The following is a 20,481-nucleotide window of genomic DNA, read 5'->3' on the forward strand; positions in this document are numbered from 1 at the left end:
CTTCTTTAATAAACGTATGCTATCAAGTAATTCCACTGTACTCAACAAACTCTCATTGTCATAAAGATCGGTGTGCACTTCGGTGTGCCACACTGTAAGATGCATGGACAAACTGGAAGATTTTAAAAAGGAAGTGAACAAAGGCTAAGGCAGCCTGAAACTATATTTAAAGGGACTGGAGATGAGAACATTAGGAATAACTTGATTATTGTCACAGACTATCTTTAGGGTCATTGCAGGAAAGAATGAATTACTACATATGATTCCAAAGATGAACATTTTGATTTTGGATAAACATAAAGAAGAACTTTCTAATAATTAAAATTACCTGAAAATGAAATAGACTGACTTAGGAGGTAATATTCAAGAAGAGACCAGGTGGCTATTTTAATAATTATATTCTAGGGGGATTCATGTAATCAAAGGGGTTGAATAAGAGAACCTGTTTTCAACCTTTCCCCCCTCCATTCTTCATGAAGGGCTAATCACGTGAATATAATTGTGAAGTACAGAAAACAACACAAAGTACCATTTTGAGTCCAGAATCAATCCCAGTTTACCTACACAGGAAATTATTTAAGGTGGGACAACAGTAGGTTTACAGTTGTTCATATGGAAAATAATACAATGATTAAAGAATAACATAAGAATAAACTGTGTTTTGGGTACTCATAGCTGTAAATCTTCTTTTGCCCACCTTTAGATATCTTGTGGATATAAACTTATCATTCATCTTTGTAGACATTGCTTGGCACACAATAGAAACTTAATAAATATTCAATGAATGAATGCTTACTGTAATCAATCAGGGCTCTGAACTGCCTAGGTTTATCTCCATAACACTGTATTAAAACTATGAAGTTTACATTGCTCCAAATAGAAAGAGTTCCTATCCTCAAGGAGTTTGTAATCCTTATGGCTGAAACATTAGCAAAAGTTTTTATTATAAATGTAACTTTCTTACCACTTAAAACTTATTAAAGGGCTCAGAGCCTGTCTGCATAGACAAGCAGGGGACTGTTTTTACATGAACTATGGCTAACTTAAAGAACTTACTATGTTATGAGTGCTCTTTTTATGTAATTGTAGAGCATGGGTTCTTACATAAGAAGACATTAAACAGTTATATTTATTTATACTTATTTATTGAACCACTATTATATGTGTTGTACTTGTTAGGCTACATGGAGGTTATATGATAATTGTAGAGCATGGGTTCTTACATAAGAAGACATTAAACAGTTATATTTATTTATACTTATTTATTGAACCACTATTGTATGTGTTGTACTTGTTAGGCTACATGGAGGTTATATGATAAGACAAGCAGTTGTCCTTAAAGCATATGTAAAAATAACTATGAATATTAACCAAAATATGGAATATAAACTACATGAGAACAGGGATTTTTTTTCCTTTAAAATAAGAAAAATAAAATTTCAAAGCCTAAAAGAGTACCTGGCACATAGTAAGCACTCAGTAAATATTTGTTGAATGAATTATTGGAAGAGAGAGTGGTGCTCACCCAACATTCTATCTGTTTCCCCACATTTCTTGTCCTCTTGAGATTAGGTGGGGTCATGGGACTAGTTCTGGATGGGCTGTGGATGGAAATATCATGTGTCATTTCAAATCAAAGCATTGAAAAGCGTGTGCAATCCTCCAGCTCTCTACTCCTGCCATAGTGAGCAAGGAGGCCATGTGTTCCAGATGGGTACAGCTAGATGATGATGAAGATATCACTGTTGTGAGTCCCTGAATGGCTAGTTAGAACAGAATGTCCCCTTTCCTACCAATCAGTGATAGATTAAGTGGCATAAACTAAAAAAACATTTTGTCACTGAAATTTCAGGATGATCTGTACCTATCTCATAGTCTATCAGTCTATCCTGATTATAATACAAACAATTGATGTTATGTAGTACAGAGAATATGCAGTGGAAGTTCTCAGGTGGCCCAATCAGGAAAGGCTTCATAAAGATGATGACAATTAAAGCCTTGAAGTTAGTGAGCTGTAAAGTAGAGGATATCCACAGCATAAGCTTTTCTTTGAACATTATTGACATAGTTCATTTAAGTGATAAAATAACATGCTGAGCTGGCATTGTCTGTCATGTTTTGCTTTTACTTCTCCATATAAACTTCAAAATATTAAGCAAAGCAAGGGAAACTCTTCCTACAACTTGTATAATAATTACAATCAGCCTGAATACTCTGGTAGTAGGAAGTGTATGATCAGACAGCTTATTCACTACGCACTATAAAGCTCATTATCCTGCTGATGGGAAAATGTATTCTTTCTTACCTTTTTCTTATATTTTAATCTACTTTAAGTTTCATTTCTACCATTAACTAGTTCTGTCACTTTGAGCAAATTGCCTCACCAATCTGAGTTGTAAGTACTTTTCATCTATAAATTAGGGAGCTGATAAAAGGCAATATATCTCTAACACCCTACCTACCATTTTGTGTGTGTGTGTGTGTGTGTGTGTGCTTACTTTTTAATATTTAGCAATCCTATCTAATAAAGAAGGAATATGCTAATTGACCCTCATGCTGTCGCAAAGATGGCGGTGCCCACAGCCAGTAAGGAATATGCTAATTAACTGCCCCACCCTCAAAGATGGCAGCGCCCAATCTCCTCAGCTCCACTCCGGTGGCAGGCACCCGGCCGCTCCACGCTCCTGCCTCCGGAGTCCCCAGTCCCCTCAGCCCCGCAGCCGCCCAGGGCCACCCGAGGCTCAGGTAACCAGGGCCGGCTGAGGCTTCACTGCTGGCAGTGGCAGCAGCAGAGGTGTGATGGAGCATCGCCCTCCCCTGATCACCGGGTTGCCTCCCACCCCTGAGGGCTCCCGGACTGTGAGAAGGGGCAGGCCGGGCTGAGGGACCCCCCCGCCCCCCTCCAGTGCAAGAATTTTCATGCACCAGGCCTCTAGTAACCTATAAAACGACTTTATGTTCTCTCTTTTGGCCTCTGAGTACTTGCATCACGTGCCCTTGTTGCAAAGGATAGAAGGAATGACATCTTTGTCTTTAGGCTGTGAGTCTTTTCAATTTTCCTGTATCCCTTTGTCTTTCTGTAGCAGAAATTCAGCCTTATAAAAATTCAGAAGGCCTTTTTCATTTGTTCACGTATTTCCTATATAAAATATGTTCGTCTGCAGAGTTTAAAGATAGTTTTTAGAGTACTAAAAGTAAGCATCCTCATCCCTCGGAGAATATGTGTTTAATTCTGCGTGGAAGGACAGGCAACTCAGCTTGCTACAAATGCCTCCAGGCCTCTTAGAAGCCCTTTCCCCTGCTAATTAGCTGTGAATGTTTTGTTTATTTGGTTTCCGACTGACTCCCAGTGAGAAGCAAAGGGACTAGAAAGGAAAGGCCCTCACTGCACACAGGGTGACCTCCAGGCTTCTCCACATTTGTTTCCATGGCAGAAGCTTCAGGGGTGGGAGGATGCCTCTTAAATACAGTATTTATTCCCTTTACTCTTAGGCAACTTTTATTTTTTAACGTAAAAGCCATAGCACTACAGAGAAGATTCCTCTATTTTCTCAGACACAGCTCCTAGGTAACCTATACATCCTGCTGGGGGTGGGGCTTGCATGCTGGAAATTTCCTGCAATAATTTTTAGTTTAACTATGTTCATGTAAGATTAGCTTGGTAGCGAGAAAAGATGGGACTGGGACTTAACAATGGAAAATTTACAACTTTAGGTAATGCACACCTAAAAGAGTTTTATATTTTATAAATTTTATATTTTATAATCTGAGAAACATAACAGAGCAGACAGAGAGAAACTTGAATGGTGAACTCCCAGAGAAACAAACTACCATGCAAATAAATTCTGAATATTTAAGATGTTTCATCTCAGAAAATGGAGAGAACTACGAATAAACTATGATTTAAATTGGTAATTATTTGGGATATTTGGTACTTAACTGATTTTGTATGGGAAATTGATGGTATTAACAATCTAAATCATTATGGGCCCAAATATATGAGGCTCCAACTCAAATAGGCAATGGAAAAAAAAATAAACTAAGTTTTGAGTTAAACTGAACATAGGCACATAGCCTTGGTTATATTTCATCACTGTTTGCTACTTTCATGGCTATGAATGTTTCAGAACATATAGAGTCAATTTTGAAATGCCCAAGAAAGACAGTTTAGAAGTTAAAAATATTTCTTTGGTTAGAATAGTAGCTTGAATACAGCCAATACAAAGACTGGTTTAGTCAGATTCTAAGAGAATGTGTATTCCCTTCAAATGAAAACAGAAACAGAGTGGTAAAATATGGAAATGCCACTAGGGCTATCCCTTTTTTAAAATTTTAAATATATTTTTATTGATTTCAGAGAGCAAAGGAGAGGGAGAGATAGAAACATCAATGATGAGAAAGAGTCACCGATTGGCTTCCTCCCGCACGCCTCCCACTGGAAATTGAACCTGCAACCCAGGCATGTGCCCCTGACCGGAATTGAACCCGGGACCCTTTAGTCCCCAGGCCAATGCTCTATCCACTAAGCCAAACCAGCCAGGGCATAGGGGTATCCTTTTAATGTTGAAATTAAATTGTAGCTCCAAAGCATACAAGGCCTCTCTTCACATAGTCCAAGTTCCCTGTTACATTCTAATTAGTATTTCATGTCTTCTGTTGATCATTCCACTGGCTTTCTGAGCTATCTAAACACAGTTCTTCAAGTTTCCCCGCTCCTCTGCATGAATTCATGCTGTTTACTCCTCTGTAATGCCCTCTCATTGCCAATGTGCACACACTAACTTCCATCTATTCATCATTTTATAAATACTCTCCACATTCTTTTTCTCTGGTTTCTCATTTGACTGTTTTGCATACGTGGGTACATTAATGATATGGGGTACATATTTTGCCATATAATATCATTTATACATCTTTTCCTTGGATGTTTTCCAATATGGGAAATGTTTGATATTAATTTACTTATCAAATATTTTACATGTATCAAATATAATAGTTTTTATTTCTTTGGCCTCATTCTTCTAATCTACCAATTCTTATTATTCTTCCAATATCTTTTTCAGAGCAAAGGAAAGGAACAAAACACAGTGCTGGAGGTAATAACTTTCTCAAAAAGCAGGGACTATCAGAGGTATACTTTTACCTCTTCCCAGAATGATCACAGAACCACTTTGAGTAAAATTATACCCACTATGTATGTACTCTAACTCTTCTACTCCCAGCAATATATACATGTCTTTGGCAGATGTGTATGATGGAAATAATTTGCTGTATTACCAATAAACTTCATGATGTCTAACTGTCCTTTACAGATTTGTCATATCACATTTAGCTATCAGAGCATAAATTCCTAAATGGCTGAAGACCTAAGATGTAGTCTTAGATAATAGTAACTGGCTGTGTGATACCCTCTTCTTTTATTTAAAGTAATTGTATGATATCTTCCTTAGGTCTCTTTCAGCAGGTAACACAGTAAATCCTTGATATAATGGACTAATTCGAGCAAGGGGGTGTCCATTAAAGCTGAAAGTCCGTTATATAATAAAATAGGTTTTCCGAATGCATATGTTAAAAGTTGACAAATTAGTTTACCTGTTTTTACTTATGTAGACACTTTTGTGTAATTAAAATTAAGTATGTATGAAAAGTTTAATTTCACAGAAAAGTTTTCTGTATGTATTACAGTAATTTTAAATTTATACTGAATAGGCTAGTAAATGCATGCATTTAACAGTCACTGGAGTAAAAAAATGCACAGGGCTGGGGAGTGACTTAGCATACGTTGTTGGCCAGCATACCTCATGCCACACAACAACAGAACTAATTACCACTCACAATCACGTGCTAATCATTCACCAGTCATTGTTTACCAGTGGTGACTCCTGGATTTAAACATGTAGACTATAGTTGTAGATATGTAATATTTATTTATATTGGCAAAATTACTACAGTGTTTTTTCCAATATATGGCCTATTTGCTAAAATGTGTTTAAAATAACAGTGAATTAATAAAAAATAACCTGTTAATTTAATTACAAGCACATCTTGGTTAAAAGCATTTTAAAATTAATAAGCTGTTAATTTTCACATATGACATACGGACTGGAAATTTTGTCCGTTAATCCAAAGTCCATTAAATCAAGGCCCACAAAATCAAGGGTTTACTGTATGATTGTATTAAAACTACTGTCTATGAAATTATTTTTGTACACTACCTAATACACAAAGTGGGCACTTCATTGTCAAGAATCTTACTCATCTTTCCTGACTCAATTCATGTAGCTTCTCTTTTTATTTTTTTATTTTTATGTTTCTAATATTTTTAAAAAATTGATGTTGAGACAGAGGAAGGGAAAGAGAGTGAGAGAAACATTGATGTGTAAGCAAAACATTGATAGGCTGCCTCCTGCATGCCCCCTAATGGGGATAGAGCCAAAACTCAGGCATGTGCCCTGACAAGAAATTGAACCAGCAACTTTTGGTACAGGGCTAGCTCCTTTTTTAAGTTTTCCTTTGCCATCCCAAATAGAGACAATCTTGTCTGAACATTTACAGAAATCATTGTTTATACTACATTTGTGAAGCTTATATACCATATTGTATAATTATTTTAATTCATGTGTTGTTTAATCTGACTGTAAGATCCTAGAAGAAATATTCATCTCTATTGCCCGTTATAGTGTCTTGTTCTGATGTTTAATACTTTTTTATTGAACCAGCTATTTTTTGAAAGTTATAATCACAAAAAGCTTGACATATCAAATATTCAATTAAATATTACATTAAAAAAGACGAAAAGTGAGTAAAAATGAGTTGTTTCTATGAAAACCAACTGGATGCTTTGGAAAGTTCAATAAAAGAATTGCTACAACCAGGCCAGTGTGGCTCAGTGGTTGAGTATCAACCTATGAACCAAGAGGTCGCTGGTTTGATTCCCCATCAGGGCACATGCCAGGGTTGCAGTCTCGATCCCCAGTGAGGGGCATGCAGGAGGCAGCGAATCTATGTTTCCCTCTCATCGATGTTACTATCTCTCTCTAAAAATCAATAAAAACATTTTTTTTTTAAAAAAAAGAGTTGCTAAAAATGCTGTTAACTATACATAAATCAATTAGGAAAGACTGGGGAAAGTCATAAAAATCTCTAAGGATTATACAACTACATTGCTCACAAGTGTCTAGTTTAATCCTTTTTTAAAGGTATTAAGTGAAAATACTTGGTCCTTAAAGAAGCCAAGATTATAGGTATGGTTTATGCAAGAAAGAGGACTCCTATTTAAAAATAAATAATGGCCCTATATCACAGGAGTGATTAATAAATTTAAAGTACAAGCTTACAATGTTTAAAATTGTGTGTATCATTTTTTATACTTAGGGCTCTCTTTTGACAATGTACCAATTAGCAACCCAAACTGCTTCAGGTAAAGAGGGTTTCTTTTAAATTTCATAAATAACTTATTTAAGAAGATCTCAGAAGTGTCACATAAAAACTACAACGTTGTAGATAAGACACATGTATTCACATTACACAATTTTATGCAAGAGAAATTAATACAAAGGTTACAGCAGACTGAAAAAAAATCAGACAAAAATCTAATCCTAACAGCAACTAACTATTCAGTATTGCTTTGCTGATGCTTATGAAAACATATGCTATGTTTCTATATCTAAAATATTTTGACAATTACAATTTATATCAGAGTCTACTATATTACATTGCTAGTGAACATGAGAAAAACTAATAGTATGCTCTCAAAGCAGAAATAAAATATCTAGTATTTGCTTACACAAAGAAAAATTGTCTCATCTTTTCTTCTTGGAATGCATTTATAAGGAAGAAATAATTAGACCAAAATTGTAAAAATTAGGTACAAAGGTTTTAAAAACCAATCGCTTTGCATCTCAAAACTGAAAGGCAACAGGTATCACCAAGTGAAAACTGTAAAAGTCAAACTGATCTAACAGTTTAAGAAAACAGTTTCTAAAGAAACGACAGCATTTTTGTAAAATTCCTTATTTCTTATAAGTTTCCTACAAATTTATGATGAGGCAAAACACTTAATATGTCAGGTCTAGATACCACAGACCGGTAATTTAAAATAACAATTTGTAAATCTAAACCATCTTAACATATTGGTTCTATTTTTGCAAATGACCCAGAATGTTAACCAGAAATACGTTAATTTTACCAAATAAACTTTGTTTCAAATGACTTAAATTAGAATTACAAAGAAGTGTTTCAGATCGACATTTTATGTGATATTCTATTTATAATGTCACCTGACTATACTTTTAAATTCATCAACACTTCGGTTTGCCTACTGCACAGATGCTAAAGCTGGCAAAAAATAATCACTCAAAAAACCTCCAACATAAGAAAATATGTCTTAAAATATTTTTCTGTCACATCTTCTCATAAAAAAACAAACAAACCAGCATGACATATATACCTTCCCTCTTATTAACTTGTATATGCCATACAAGGATTGAGGATTTTATTAAAATAAACAACATAATATGCTAAACAACTTAAAAACAAAAGCTTTTACATTTACCAAAATACTTCAATTTCCTCTACTAACTGTAACCAAAATATATGCTTCAATAAGCAGTAAGTATTAAGGTAAACTATTTTGATAGAAAACTAGTAAATAATTTCTAAAAAGCTAGGAACAAACATATTAGTGATCTTTAGTTCATTTCCCTTCAAATACAACATTTTTGTTTTGAGAGGATAAAGGAGAATAAAATGCAGAAGTTGGAGGCATTCATTGCCTTAAACAATTAGGAAAAGCAGTTCTGATATATGAAACATAATGTGGGTAAATCTGGGTAAAAATTATCTGGCTCTCTAGATTTATCTAAATATTTATTTTCTGAAATGAAAAATTTTCTTTTAAAAATTACACCCTCAAAATTTGTACACCAAAATTATTATACATACTTTCAAATATTATATTTATGTTTTGGGAATTTTCTAACCAGATGCAATAATTGTACTTAGCAAAGTAATAATTTAACAAAATATGCTTTTGTGTGTTAACAAAAAAATAAAATTGGCATATAAATATAACATGTACCCACATTCTATGATTGATCAAGACTAGCACAGAAACTTTGATTATCTTCACTTAAGACAGAATATCTTCACTCCAAAGTTACAAATAAAATGGAAAACTACATTTTTGCATAATGAGATGCTCCTGTTAACTTTTCTCTTATACTATATACTTAACTGCTACTACAATAGTGTGTGACAAGCTATTTGAGCCCTGTTCTTTTTTACTGACTGCCTTAAAGATAACAGCAGATTAAATTTTTGTTGCTTTTGTTTTTGTTCTAAAGATAGCATTACCACCCCATTTTTCCAGTGTTTTGGAATTCTAAGGTGTCCTAAAAGCAACGTAAGAGTTATAAGAGTAGATAACTAAATTATTTTAGAACCATTCTAAATTAGGTATACAAAAATACTATTCAATTCAATCAACATTAGACGCATCCACTGTACATCAGCATTCAGCAAGCAAATGTGAGCATAAATTATTTCATGAATAATTAAAATGAAAGCATCTAATATTATATGAAAGAGGTACATTTTACCTGGATTAGATGAGGCAATGCTTTTAGTGTAAGGCAAAACCAAATCCCAAGCTTGCATGGAAGCAAATCATGCCATTGTGGTTTCATCAGTAACCTAAAGGGAAAACAAAAGCAAAGAAGCAAAATATAAACAGAAAGTTGGGAGACAAAATATTTTTATAAAGATCATAATTTGTTTTGAATGACTTTCAACAAAAAAGAAATTTTCAACGAAATATTTATGTTGGTTATCATCTATTCTGACTTATTCTATCACAAAATACAGTAGTTACAATAAATGCAGTATGTATAGCAAGTAAGAGAAAGCTAAGATTTTGGAAAAGGAGACTCCTAATCAAGTTATAAAGATAAAGAAACAAAAGATCTCTTTCCAACCTAGACTTTCATTAGTTCTGCAAAATGAATTCTTAAACCTTATGATTACTTCAGCTATAAAAGACTAAACATCATCAGAGTGTTCCCCAGTGCTGACAAGCAGATATGAAGACTGTAGCATAAACAAACCAATAGATAAAAATTAATGTCATTTGCAGTTCACTGAAGCATTACTCACTGATGTCATCAGAACAGAAGACATGCAGAACAGTCTCTGATCTCCATTTCACATTGATCCATTTCTGTCCTGCTGTGTGAACTATTTAAACCCTTTATTTCTTTCTATGAATCGATAGAAGAAATGGTAGTATCTTTCAGAGTATACTGCATATCACTGCCTCTATACATATTGTCACTCCTGAACTAAACACTAAATGGTAGATTTGTCTAGTAATACTGTTTCTAAAGTTCAGTCTACAAATTTTAAACTATAAGAACTTGGAGGTTTAATTACTTAAATATATATTAACACGTCACAAAGGGAAAAAACTTGTAGCACTTCTGCTTAAGATCAGAACTTGTCTCATAAACTAATATGCCATATTATTAGTCTTTTAAAAAACCTACTACAGATGTAAATGTTAGCATATCTGAAATGGATATACATTTGAAACTGGATCACATTAAAGAAATATTTTAAAAGTTTCAAATTATAAAATATTATTATATGGTCCTACCTTTCATTTTTTTCTGAAGCACCAAGTTTTGATAAATCCACACTCTTGCCACCTGTCTTTTTTTTCTTTTCTCTTTTTTTTCTACTAAGCAGTTCATCCTTAATGTGGAAAGAATTATAGTTACAGGTTATCATTAATATGTACTTTTCAAATGTTATCAAGAGTCTACTGTGAAGGGTAAACATTATAAGGGAACATTTATGCAAATGTATGTAGGGTCCAACATGATTAAGTAAAATCATCAATCTTTAACAATAACTGTTGTCATAGTATCCAGTCCTTAAACACACATGAAGTTTAGCACTGTCAGTCATGTCTATCTCCATAGCAATCAAAGTTTTCTAAGCAGAGAAAGCATTCAACTTTTTCTCGTTCATCAACTTTAGTAATGTTACTTCAAAAAGAATGAGTAAACAGATGCTAAATCTGATAAATGTTTATTTTCAGCATATAGATATCCACAGCAGAATAAACTATGTAGTAGAATTTATTAGACTAAGAAAAATGTAATAACCTTTTAACCAACTGATCTATGAATCATGGAATTATACTAATTTCAAGTCTTAGTTAAAAACTTTTAAAGTAAACATTGTTTATATGAGAGCCTGTGACACAAAATTTCTAAAATCATTTTTACATGAAAAATATTTTTATCTGGAAGGTGATCATTAAGAAAAATGGCTCTAGTTTCTACCTTCTAATTTTCAGTTAGATATTGGGATCTTCAGAAAATTTTATAACAAACTCAAAGTCACATTTTTAAAAAGAAGGATATTTTCTTATAACCTAGGCTATTCTTGACTTAGAAACATATCAAACACTAACTACTGAGCACAAAACTATTAAAATGAGATTTATAAAAACACTGAACTTTTTATCAGTTGAAAAATAAATGTTTGAAATTCCATATAAAATTAAGGAGGCTAGGATCATTTGATTTATTACCAATACTTACCAGTTGTTTTTCCAGGTAGATTGACCACACCACAGCATAATGACCCACTGTGAGGATAATGAACAAAAGTAATGCCAGCTCAGCATTGCTCATTTTTCTCACCCGCCTGTAGTAGAATACGGGCTGTCGCCAATCTGGAAGTCCATTGATCAGAATATCATCATACCTATAGTAGCAAAATAACAGTTTTTCAAGGAAAGTTTGAAATAAAAAAAAACTTTATTTGTATCCATATTTAAAAAGAGAAAAAAGAAAATAATTTCTCCAAAATAGATAACATTTATGTAAATTATCAGCATTACAACAGCCTATAAATTGAAAACACTGTGTGTAGGTCCAGTCGCAGACAACCTTCAAAGGGGTACATAGTAATATATTGTGGATACCAGAGCTTGTATTTTTATGAGACCCCAATGATGCGACTTCTGGAATGCCATCTAAACTAAAGGTGCCATATAGTCTATCTCTATCACAGTCTGCTGTAAAGGCCCCACCATGAAGTCAGCAACAAAAGGAAGGATCTCAATGGGAGTGGGGGTTGGGGGGGTGAAATCAAGATAAGAGCTCTATTTGTTACCATGAATTATACATTAATTGAATCAAATTCAGGGTAAATTTTCTAGTCAATGCTTTCTTCCGCCACCTCTGTACTATGGTTCAAGGTTGAAATAAATATATTATTTTATCAAAACTTCTTAATAATGTAAAAGCCTATAAAATGAGCCTCTTTTAATTTTGTATTACTCACATTATGTTAGAGAATTTAAAAAATGGCAAATTAGAGATGTGTAAACAACCTATGCTTATGTCAGATTTCTAAATAAAACTGTTTATTTGCAAACATTTAAGTGGCAATTTTCTCACTTTTGGCTTTGCTGGAGGGGAGATCATAAATAAAAGCTTTTCTAAAAATGCATTTAAATCAGCTTTCTTTAGAATAAAACTTCAGTTAAATTTAAATATACCTGTCAGACAGTTATTGTGGCAAATGTTTTTAAGGTTAAAAATCAGGAATAGCACTTAGGATTGTAAAACTCAAAATGGTCACAAACACTGTTCGTTCAAACACACAACCTGTTAATCTTAGTGGAACACAACTCATTAAATATTCTAATCACACTATTTCCAGAATTAAATCTTCACTGAAAGGCCTAATTTGGTGCAACACATTGACCAAAATATTTTAATTAAAAATATTCTGAGTTAGTCGCAGGCCTAATTACAGGAATAGAAATAGGGCCTATATTGTCAGGCAGGTCAGTAGCACTCAGTAGTAGGTTTTTCTCAAGTAAATTGACCGATCTAAGAATAATAGCGCAGCTGCTAAACTGCCAGTCTTGACATGTAAATCAATTTAAATGCAACAACTGCAGTAGCTACTTTTATAGTTATTAAATTGATACCTTGGAAATATGCTTAAAAAATAAAGCAGAGGACTTATTACAGGCAACTTTTTTTCTGCAGAAAAATAGTGATTATAAATTCAAAATATATTTTATTAGCAAATCTAGAAAACCTGATTTAGATCAACTTAAATTATTAATAACAATAGACATCATAATAACTAATGTTTAGAGCAAAGGAAATTAATTAGTACCGAACTCTTAAAAGACAAATTGTGTACAAGAGTCTACAAATTAAAATGTTGTGTAGTGGCTGGACCAGAAAAATTTCAATATTTAAATAATCTTTTTCAATATTATAGCAATTCTTGAATACGAATAGAAAAACAATAATATGAGTTCATCAAAAGCTATCATTCCTTTACTCAAAAATTTATATTTAAATCTATCTTTGTAAAAATGGACTCATTTTAAATTACAAATGGATTGGTAAAAAGGTTTCAAGTGCTATAACGCAAGATGACAACAACTGAATGAAATCCAATGAATGTTAAGTCTTGAATTTATTCTAAATCTATAATGCACTTCAGATTTGTTGAGGGGAACAAAAGGTGACTATAAAAATCATTATTTTCAACTAACCTCTCCCATGAAATAACTTCATGTAAAAAGTGTGGTTATTAATAAAGAGCACCTAAGAAAGTAGCAACCATTACCTAACAGCATTACTAAGTATTAAATTTGATCTGTACTGAAAGAAAACACAGCAGGACTCACAGTTATGAATTTTATATCAAATATTTTATCACTACCATTGATGAAATACATCTCTCTTAACAGCGACTATTTTCTATCCCACATATAAACTGTACTCAGTGTACAGCCCAATTTAAGACAGCAAAACCTCTCATGCACTGAACACATTTAACAGAACTGGATATTTACTAGGCTGTTTCTGCCACTCTAAACAACAGTCTCCAAGTATTAAGCTTAGAATCAATGCTCTATTGATTTTATTATCAATGAACATTATGGATCACAGGCCTGGCCATTTTAAGGAAAGGTAGTTTCCATTATAGTCTGTTTTTTAGAATATATGCTGTTAAAAGATAAATCACTGCTTTTCTGAAATACTGAAAACAAAGATATTTTTAAAAATATGCAAACACTATATTCATATGTTATTTAAGAAAAAAATGTGTTGACAACACATAACATTTTAAAAATCACTATGGTATGCTTTTCTTTATTTAACACATTAACACTTAAAATGTTCTATAACCCAGCTCATACAAACTGCTCTTAACATTTTGTAAAAAGCAGATTAAGAATGTATACATGCATCAATGTGTTCTAAAAAAAACAGAAAAGTAAATCTCTATGATGAAAATATAATTAATGCAAAAAACCATATGGAACTATAAAGGCATTATCTTGGAAATTAAAACATTAATTGATCAATTCCATGCATCCGACATATGGTCTAATATATGTTTACTTTGTTTGATGTTCTTAAAATGTACATGATGGACATAAAATAATGGGTACATAATCATTAGTGAGTCCCATTCTACATTCTGCAATTCTTCACATATATTTAGCCTAATATAAACATTGGAAAGCAAGTAAATCTAAAAATATTTAAATTATCAGGAGATAAAAAATTAATGTAAATTTAAAACAGCTTATTTTGAAATATGAAACAGTAACTATGAAACTGAAATAGAAAACGTGTATATTATGAAAACAAATATGTAAATAAATCTATCATTTGCCTAAAGTATGAATTTTCTATCATACTAAATTTTTAGCTTCAAACAATAAAGCAACATCACTTACATCACATTTTGAACCTTAGAGTAAAAATCAATTGTACAAAGATCACAAACAGGAAACACATCTAATTTAATTCACCTTACTCTCCTTTATTAAAATAAATAAATACGCGCGCACACACACACACACACACACACACATATCTATCCAAAACCATGGTACACAGCCCTTTATATATATTGTATATAATAAATGTCTTATATCTTCTAATTGAGGAAAATATTAAAATTTCTTAATTTCAGGTTAATGTTTTCATTATTATTATAAATTAAAAAATTATTTTTTATTGATATCAGAGAGGAAGGTAGAGGGAAAGAGAGATAGGAACATCAATGATGAGAGAGAATCATTGATCAGCTGCCTCCTACACACCCCACACTGGGAATGGAGCCCGCAACCTGGGTTTGTGCCCAGATTGGGAATAAAACCGTGACCTCCTGGTTCATTGGTCGAAGCTCATCCACTAAGCCACGCCGACTGGCAGGTTAATGTTTATTTTTATTCAAACACACCTGTAATCAAATTTACAATAACTAGGTAATGGATTTGTAGAAGTTTAGCAGATTAAGGTTGAGATAACTATCGTTTTCATCATTGGATGTGTAAATAAAATATGATTTTATTTAGTAAACTAAAAAACAACACTCAACTTTTACCAATATAGTACCATAAAATAGACAAAAATATTAAAGTTGTACAACTGGGTTAGCAAAAGAGTATCAGTTAAAAATTTATAATAGACTTTAAGCAAAAGTAAATATGCTAATATTACCACAGCACATTCTAGTGTATATGTTTAATAAATGATTCGTATCTACTCAGTACTTTATTTCAGCTAATACTGAGGGCTTCTATAGAAATTTATGAACAAACAAAGCTGAGCTGTTATTTCCCCTAATAAGCAAATTACCTAAGGAGTTTAAAAAGGGCTACTATGTTAGGCTTCCTTACACTAACCAGGAAAACATGTTATTTTCACACTATATAGCTGATGCCTTTGAGAGAAAAAAAGGCTTATAAGTTTGTTTACAATTGCATCCCTAGGAATCTACCCAAGAGAAATGAAAAACATCTGTGCGCACAAAGACTTATATGTGAATATTCATGGCAGCATTGTGCATCATAGCCAAAAAGTGGAAACAAACTAAATGTCTACCAGTTTGTGAATGGATAAAGAGAAGTGGTAGATGGAATACTATTCAGCAGTGAAAAAGAAATGAACTACTGGTATATGCTACCATATGGATGTATCTAACAGAAAGAACCTAGGTGTAAAAGACTACATAGTACACGGTTTCGTTAATATGAAATGTCCAGACAAGATACATTTATAGATACAAAACGATCAGTGATTGCCTAGGGTAGGGGTCAGAGTGGGGACTGCTTGCAAATGAACTAGAGGAAGTGTTTTGAGGTAATAGAAATGTTCTAAAACTGGATTGTGGTGGTTTGCACAACTCTGTAAATTCACAAAAATCACTGAATTGTATACTTCATATAAGTGACTTTTATGGTACACAAGTTATACCGAAATAAAGGCTGTTTAAAAATAAAATAAAGTTTGCACCGAAACCGGTTTGGCTCAGTGGATAGAGCGTCGGTCTGTGGACTGAAGAGTTCCAGGTTCGATTCCGGTCAAGGGCATGTACCTGGGTTGCGGGCACATCCCCAGTGGGAGATGTGCAGGAGGCAGCTGATCGATGTTTCTCTCTCATCGATGTTTCTAATTCTCTATCTCTCTCCCTTCCTCTCTGTGAAAAATCAATAAAATATATTTAAAAAAATAAAAAAATAAAATAAAGTTTGTTTTTTACTTAAAAAAATAAAAAGGTTATCCAGTTTGCTACTTTATTTATTTCACTGCTATCCCCTTTTCTACCAAAATTTAAATAATGCACCTGATTTCAGTGAAACACAATTATGTAAGGAAAATAAATAGGAAAACATGTCTATGACAATTTTCCAAATCGCAATTCCTGTAAGTTACATATTTAAAAGCATGTATTTAACGAATATTTTTATAATAAATAATTGGGATACCAAAAAAATTTTTTTTTACCACTGTAAGACAATCTTCTTTTAGAAGATAAAACATTTTTTTTTCTTCCCCCTAAAGGAATTATAAACATTAGGTGATTGTAGAGGTGATTTCGTCTATATGTTTAAATACTCATAGGTCACCTGGCCTGAGGCACAAGCTTTAGAGGAGTGATTCTTAGCTTGATTAGTTAAGACTTTTGCCTCAGGGGAAACCAGTTACCAAAGAGCTACTTGTCCCTAAAGGGGTATAAATACTACAGTTGTGTGTATAACTGTCAGATCCATTGTTTCCATTCACACTCTAAAAGAAATGCAAAGGAAACTAACCCTAAAAAGAAAATGTTAGATGAGTCTATAAATAAGAAGTGATTTGTTCTGAAAAGAGAGAAATAATTTCAGCAATTATTGAAAGAAATTGTTACAAAGTTTACTAACTTTTAAGAAAACAACAAACAAAAAGCCAAAATCTGATGCCAAAGATGTAGGGAGACTAAATAAAGCTATCTTTACAGACACATTCTTCATGTGTAAAACAAAACTTGGGGCTCACTGATAGAAACCAACTAGAAAATATGCGCAGAATGACCAACACTTCTTTCAACATACTTCTAGGACTCTTTCAACACTATGGATTATCTCAAACCAGAGGAATGCTGGCTATGGTGTCTGGACCAATGCCAGCCCTTGTTATAAAGCAAAGAGCACTTCAAGAGAATATCTTGAATCCTTGCTTTGCAATCTGACAAACTGAGGTATTCAAATTAAGAAGTTAGGATGAGGACCAAGAGCGATAGCTAACATTTTAGGATATAGAATAATTCCAGACAATATATTTGAAGAAAGATTCAGAATGCCACAAAGCATCATTCTGGGGGGTTATCTTTAAGATATATTAACACCCATATTAGCTGGCCTTAGCCTAAAATCTCAAATACCTACTTTTTTCTTTAAAGGCACTCTTATAGTGTAGAACAGCATTTTCTAACTGCAGATTGTGGCCCACTAGTGACTCATGAAATCAATTTAGTGGATGACAACCAGCATTGTTTTAAAAAGAAAAATGACTCGTCTAGCCTAACCTAAAATAGAAAATATCAGTCTGTTTCACACATACAAACAGTGTTTTGTGAAATTTTTGTTTCACTGTGTCTGTCTGTCTGACCTGAGGCATGATGCAAATGTATTTCTTACTGTGGGTTTCACTGAAAACACATTGAAGCCCATTGCAATGCTGTCTACATTCCACACATTCTGAAGCAGAGAAGAGGAGCCTCTCTGCAGTCTCTCTTAAATCACTGGCACCACGAACTGCTGTATAAACATATTACTACTCTCCGAAGGGGGCACAGAGACGTCTCCAAGTGAGGGGTTGCCTCCACTAACTAACCCTACACGCAGAATCACTGGAGCAGAGGAAGGGAAGGGAAGGGGACAAAAGAAATGAGAAAGAAGCAAATATTTTTCCTTCATTCCTATCTTCTACATACTCCTATAAGTTTGTTCTCTCACCCAAAAATTGGGTTTATTATTTTGTGAGTGAGGAAACATCGAGATGGTAGTAACTTGAATATCCCTTAGTCAAATTCCAAAACATTTAAGGAATAGGAAAGAACAAAAAGGGACCACCAGGCACAGATGAGAGCTATTACTGACATATAAAAAATGAGTGGACATTTGTCTGAAGTCAAGTGGTGTTTGTATTTCCCAGGGCCTGGACACTTGTTAAACATCTTACCTAATGAAGCCACAACTTGCTAATATTCTGACTCATGATCCTGAAGACTGTAAGTATTGAATCAACCTAGCGAAAATTTTCATATTAAGTAACTCTAAATATACATTTTAAAAACACTGCGTACTTTGGAAAAATAAAATACTAACTTATAATAAATAAACTGCTTAATGAGACAATTTTTCCCTGTATAAACTGAGACATCATAATTCAAAAACAGAAACGAATACTCACCTCTGCCTTCGTTCATCATCCTTTAAAACTTCATAAATGGCCACCAACTAAAATAGAAGCATTACTTTAAAATAAAAATACTCTCAACTATAAGAAATCACTTAAGAAGGTGAACACGCCATAATGCACATGCAGAAAACCCTATGTGCTCATAAGTAAAATGAACAGGTAAGACCTTAATTATAGGTAACATTTTTTTGTTTTTAGTAGAACCTTCAAAGGTTAACAATGCTTGATACCAAAATAAATCTTTGTGAAAGATGCAAAAGTAATAATTATCTTAACATGTGCTTTTTAAAAGCAAAAGCTGTAATTTAGACAAGAAAATTACGACACTCCAAGAATTCGAGATTCTAAAATAAAAAATGCTGGTGAAAACATATTTTATAAAAACTGAATAAACATACATACATTATATTTCTAAACAACATCCTCATTTTCAAATGGAATTATTCTACATATAAGTTACTATTTCTACCATAAACCTTAATAAATTTGTCACAAAACATAATAGCATATTTCACTTACTTGTCTAAACTGAGTTTCTGCATTTTCATCTTTATTCTTGTCTGGATGCAAAGTTAATGAAAGCTTACGATATGCTTTTCTAATGTCTGCAGATGAAGCATCCTGGAGGTGGTGGGGGGAGGTGAAAAACACACAAAGCAAACTTTGTCAGAAAAAGAACTTCCCAGAACCTTGTTAAGATCTGAGAAGACAGCCAACCAAGTGCAGGACCCCAGGCAATGTAATCTGAGCAATCAGTCAGGCTATGCAACTGGCCTGTCCCACATGACTGAACAATTATTCAATCTAATTTGGCTCTCATCTTAACTTTTCATTACCATACAGTCACTTAAAGAAGACAGTATTTGGCAAAACTTTTCAAACACTTGCCTTCCTAAAATTAACCAATAAATCTTTTTCAGTAACCAAGAGATCAAAAAGAAACAAATTAAAAATTAATATATCTATGTGCCTTCAAAGGTCTTTATTTGAGAATCTTAAAGCCAGTTTCTGAATTGAAGGCCTACTATATGTGGTTTCTTCATTGTTATTTATATTGAATTTGCCATCAAAAAACAACCTATGGAATCTCAATTCATGTCAGAACTATGCCTATTGGAAGGCAGTTAAATATGCATTTATCCAAAATAATTATAATTAAAAGTGTTATGTATATTGTACTTAATACTTTGTTTTTAGTACTTTAAAGGGTGTTTTTAATGGTATCCAGTTTCTAGAATCTGGTTTGCAGAAATAAATTTGCCTACTACTTATGTATTACTAATATAGTTTAAATATATTTGAAAGGTCATGATAGTTCAGTAAGAGTACTTTGGATTAAGTGGATGTTAAAATTACATTTTATGTAATCTTGGGTGCACAGGTAAACTCAGAGAACATCACTTTACATGGCAATTACAAAATACAGTAACAAACAATAATAAAGTAAAATAACAAAGAACACTGTCACGTTGGGATTAAAATTTTATTTCCACTAAGTTTAAAAGTTATCCCAATGACTAACGTGTTCAGAGTGGGACAACTGATAATAAAGTTGCTTATTAAATTTTATCTCATTTTATAGCTGAATATTTGTCCAATTAATTCCTAAAACTACTAAAAAAGTTCAAATGACTGAAAAACCAAACCAAAACAATCTGTATACCTAGGACTAAATAGCTGT

The 20,481-nt window shown here is 33.0% G+C and overlaps 1 protein-coding gene across 1 annotated transcript in view; it reads right to left on the bottom strand.

Annotated features, from left to right (window-relative positions):
- Window positions 1-20,481, bottom strand: part of DNAJC1 (DnaJ heat shock protein family (Hsp40) member C1) — a 213,014-nt gene that overhangs the window by 115,114 nt on the left and 77,419 nt on the right. The window contains exons 2-6 of the mRNA XM_081103978.1: window positions 19,320-19,421; window positions 18,792-18,838; window positions 11,607-11,772; window positions 10,652-10,749; window positions 9,600-9,693 (exon numbers count right to left, since the gene is read on the bottom strand). Coding sequence (XP_080960104.1) covers window positions 9,600-9,693; window positions 10,652-10,749; window positions 11,607-11,772; window positions 18,792-18,838; window positions 19,320-19,421 — 507 coding nt within the window. The remainder of the gene's footprint in view (window positions 1-9,599; window positions 9,694-10,651; window positions 10,750-11,606; window positions 11,773-18,791; window positions 18,839-19,319; window positions 19,422-20,481) is intronic.

The sequence above is a fragment of the Myotis nattereri genome, assembly GCF_964212035.1.
Source record: "Myotis nattereri genome assembly, chromosome: 1".
Taxonomy (NCBI): Eukaryota; Metazoa; Chordata; class Mammalia; order Chiroptera; family Vespertilionidae; genus Myotis; species Myotis nattereri.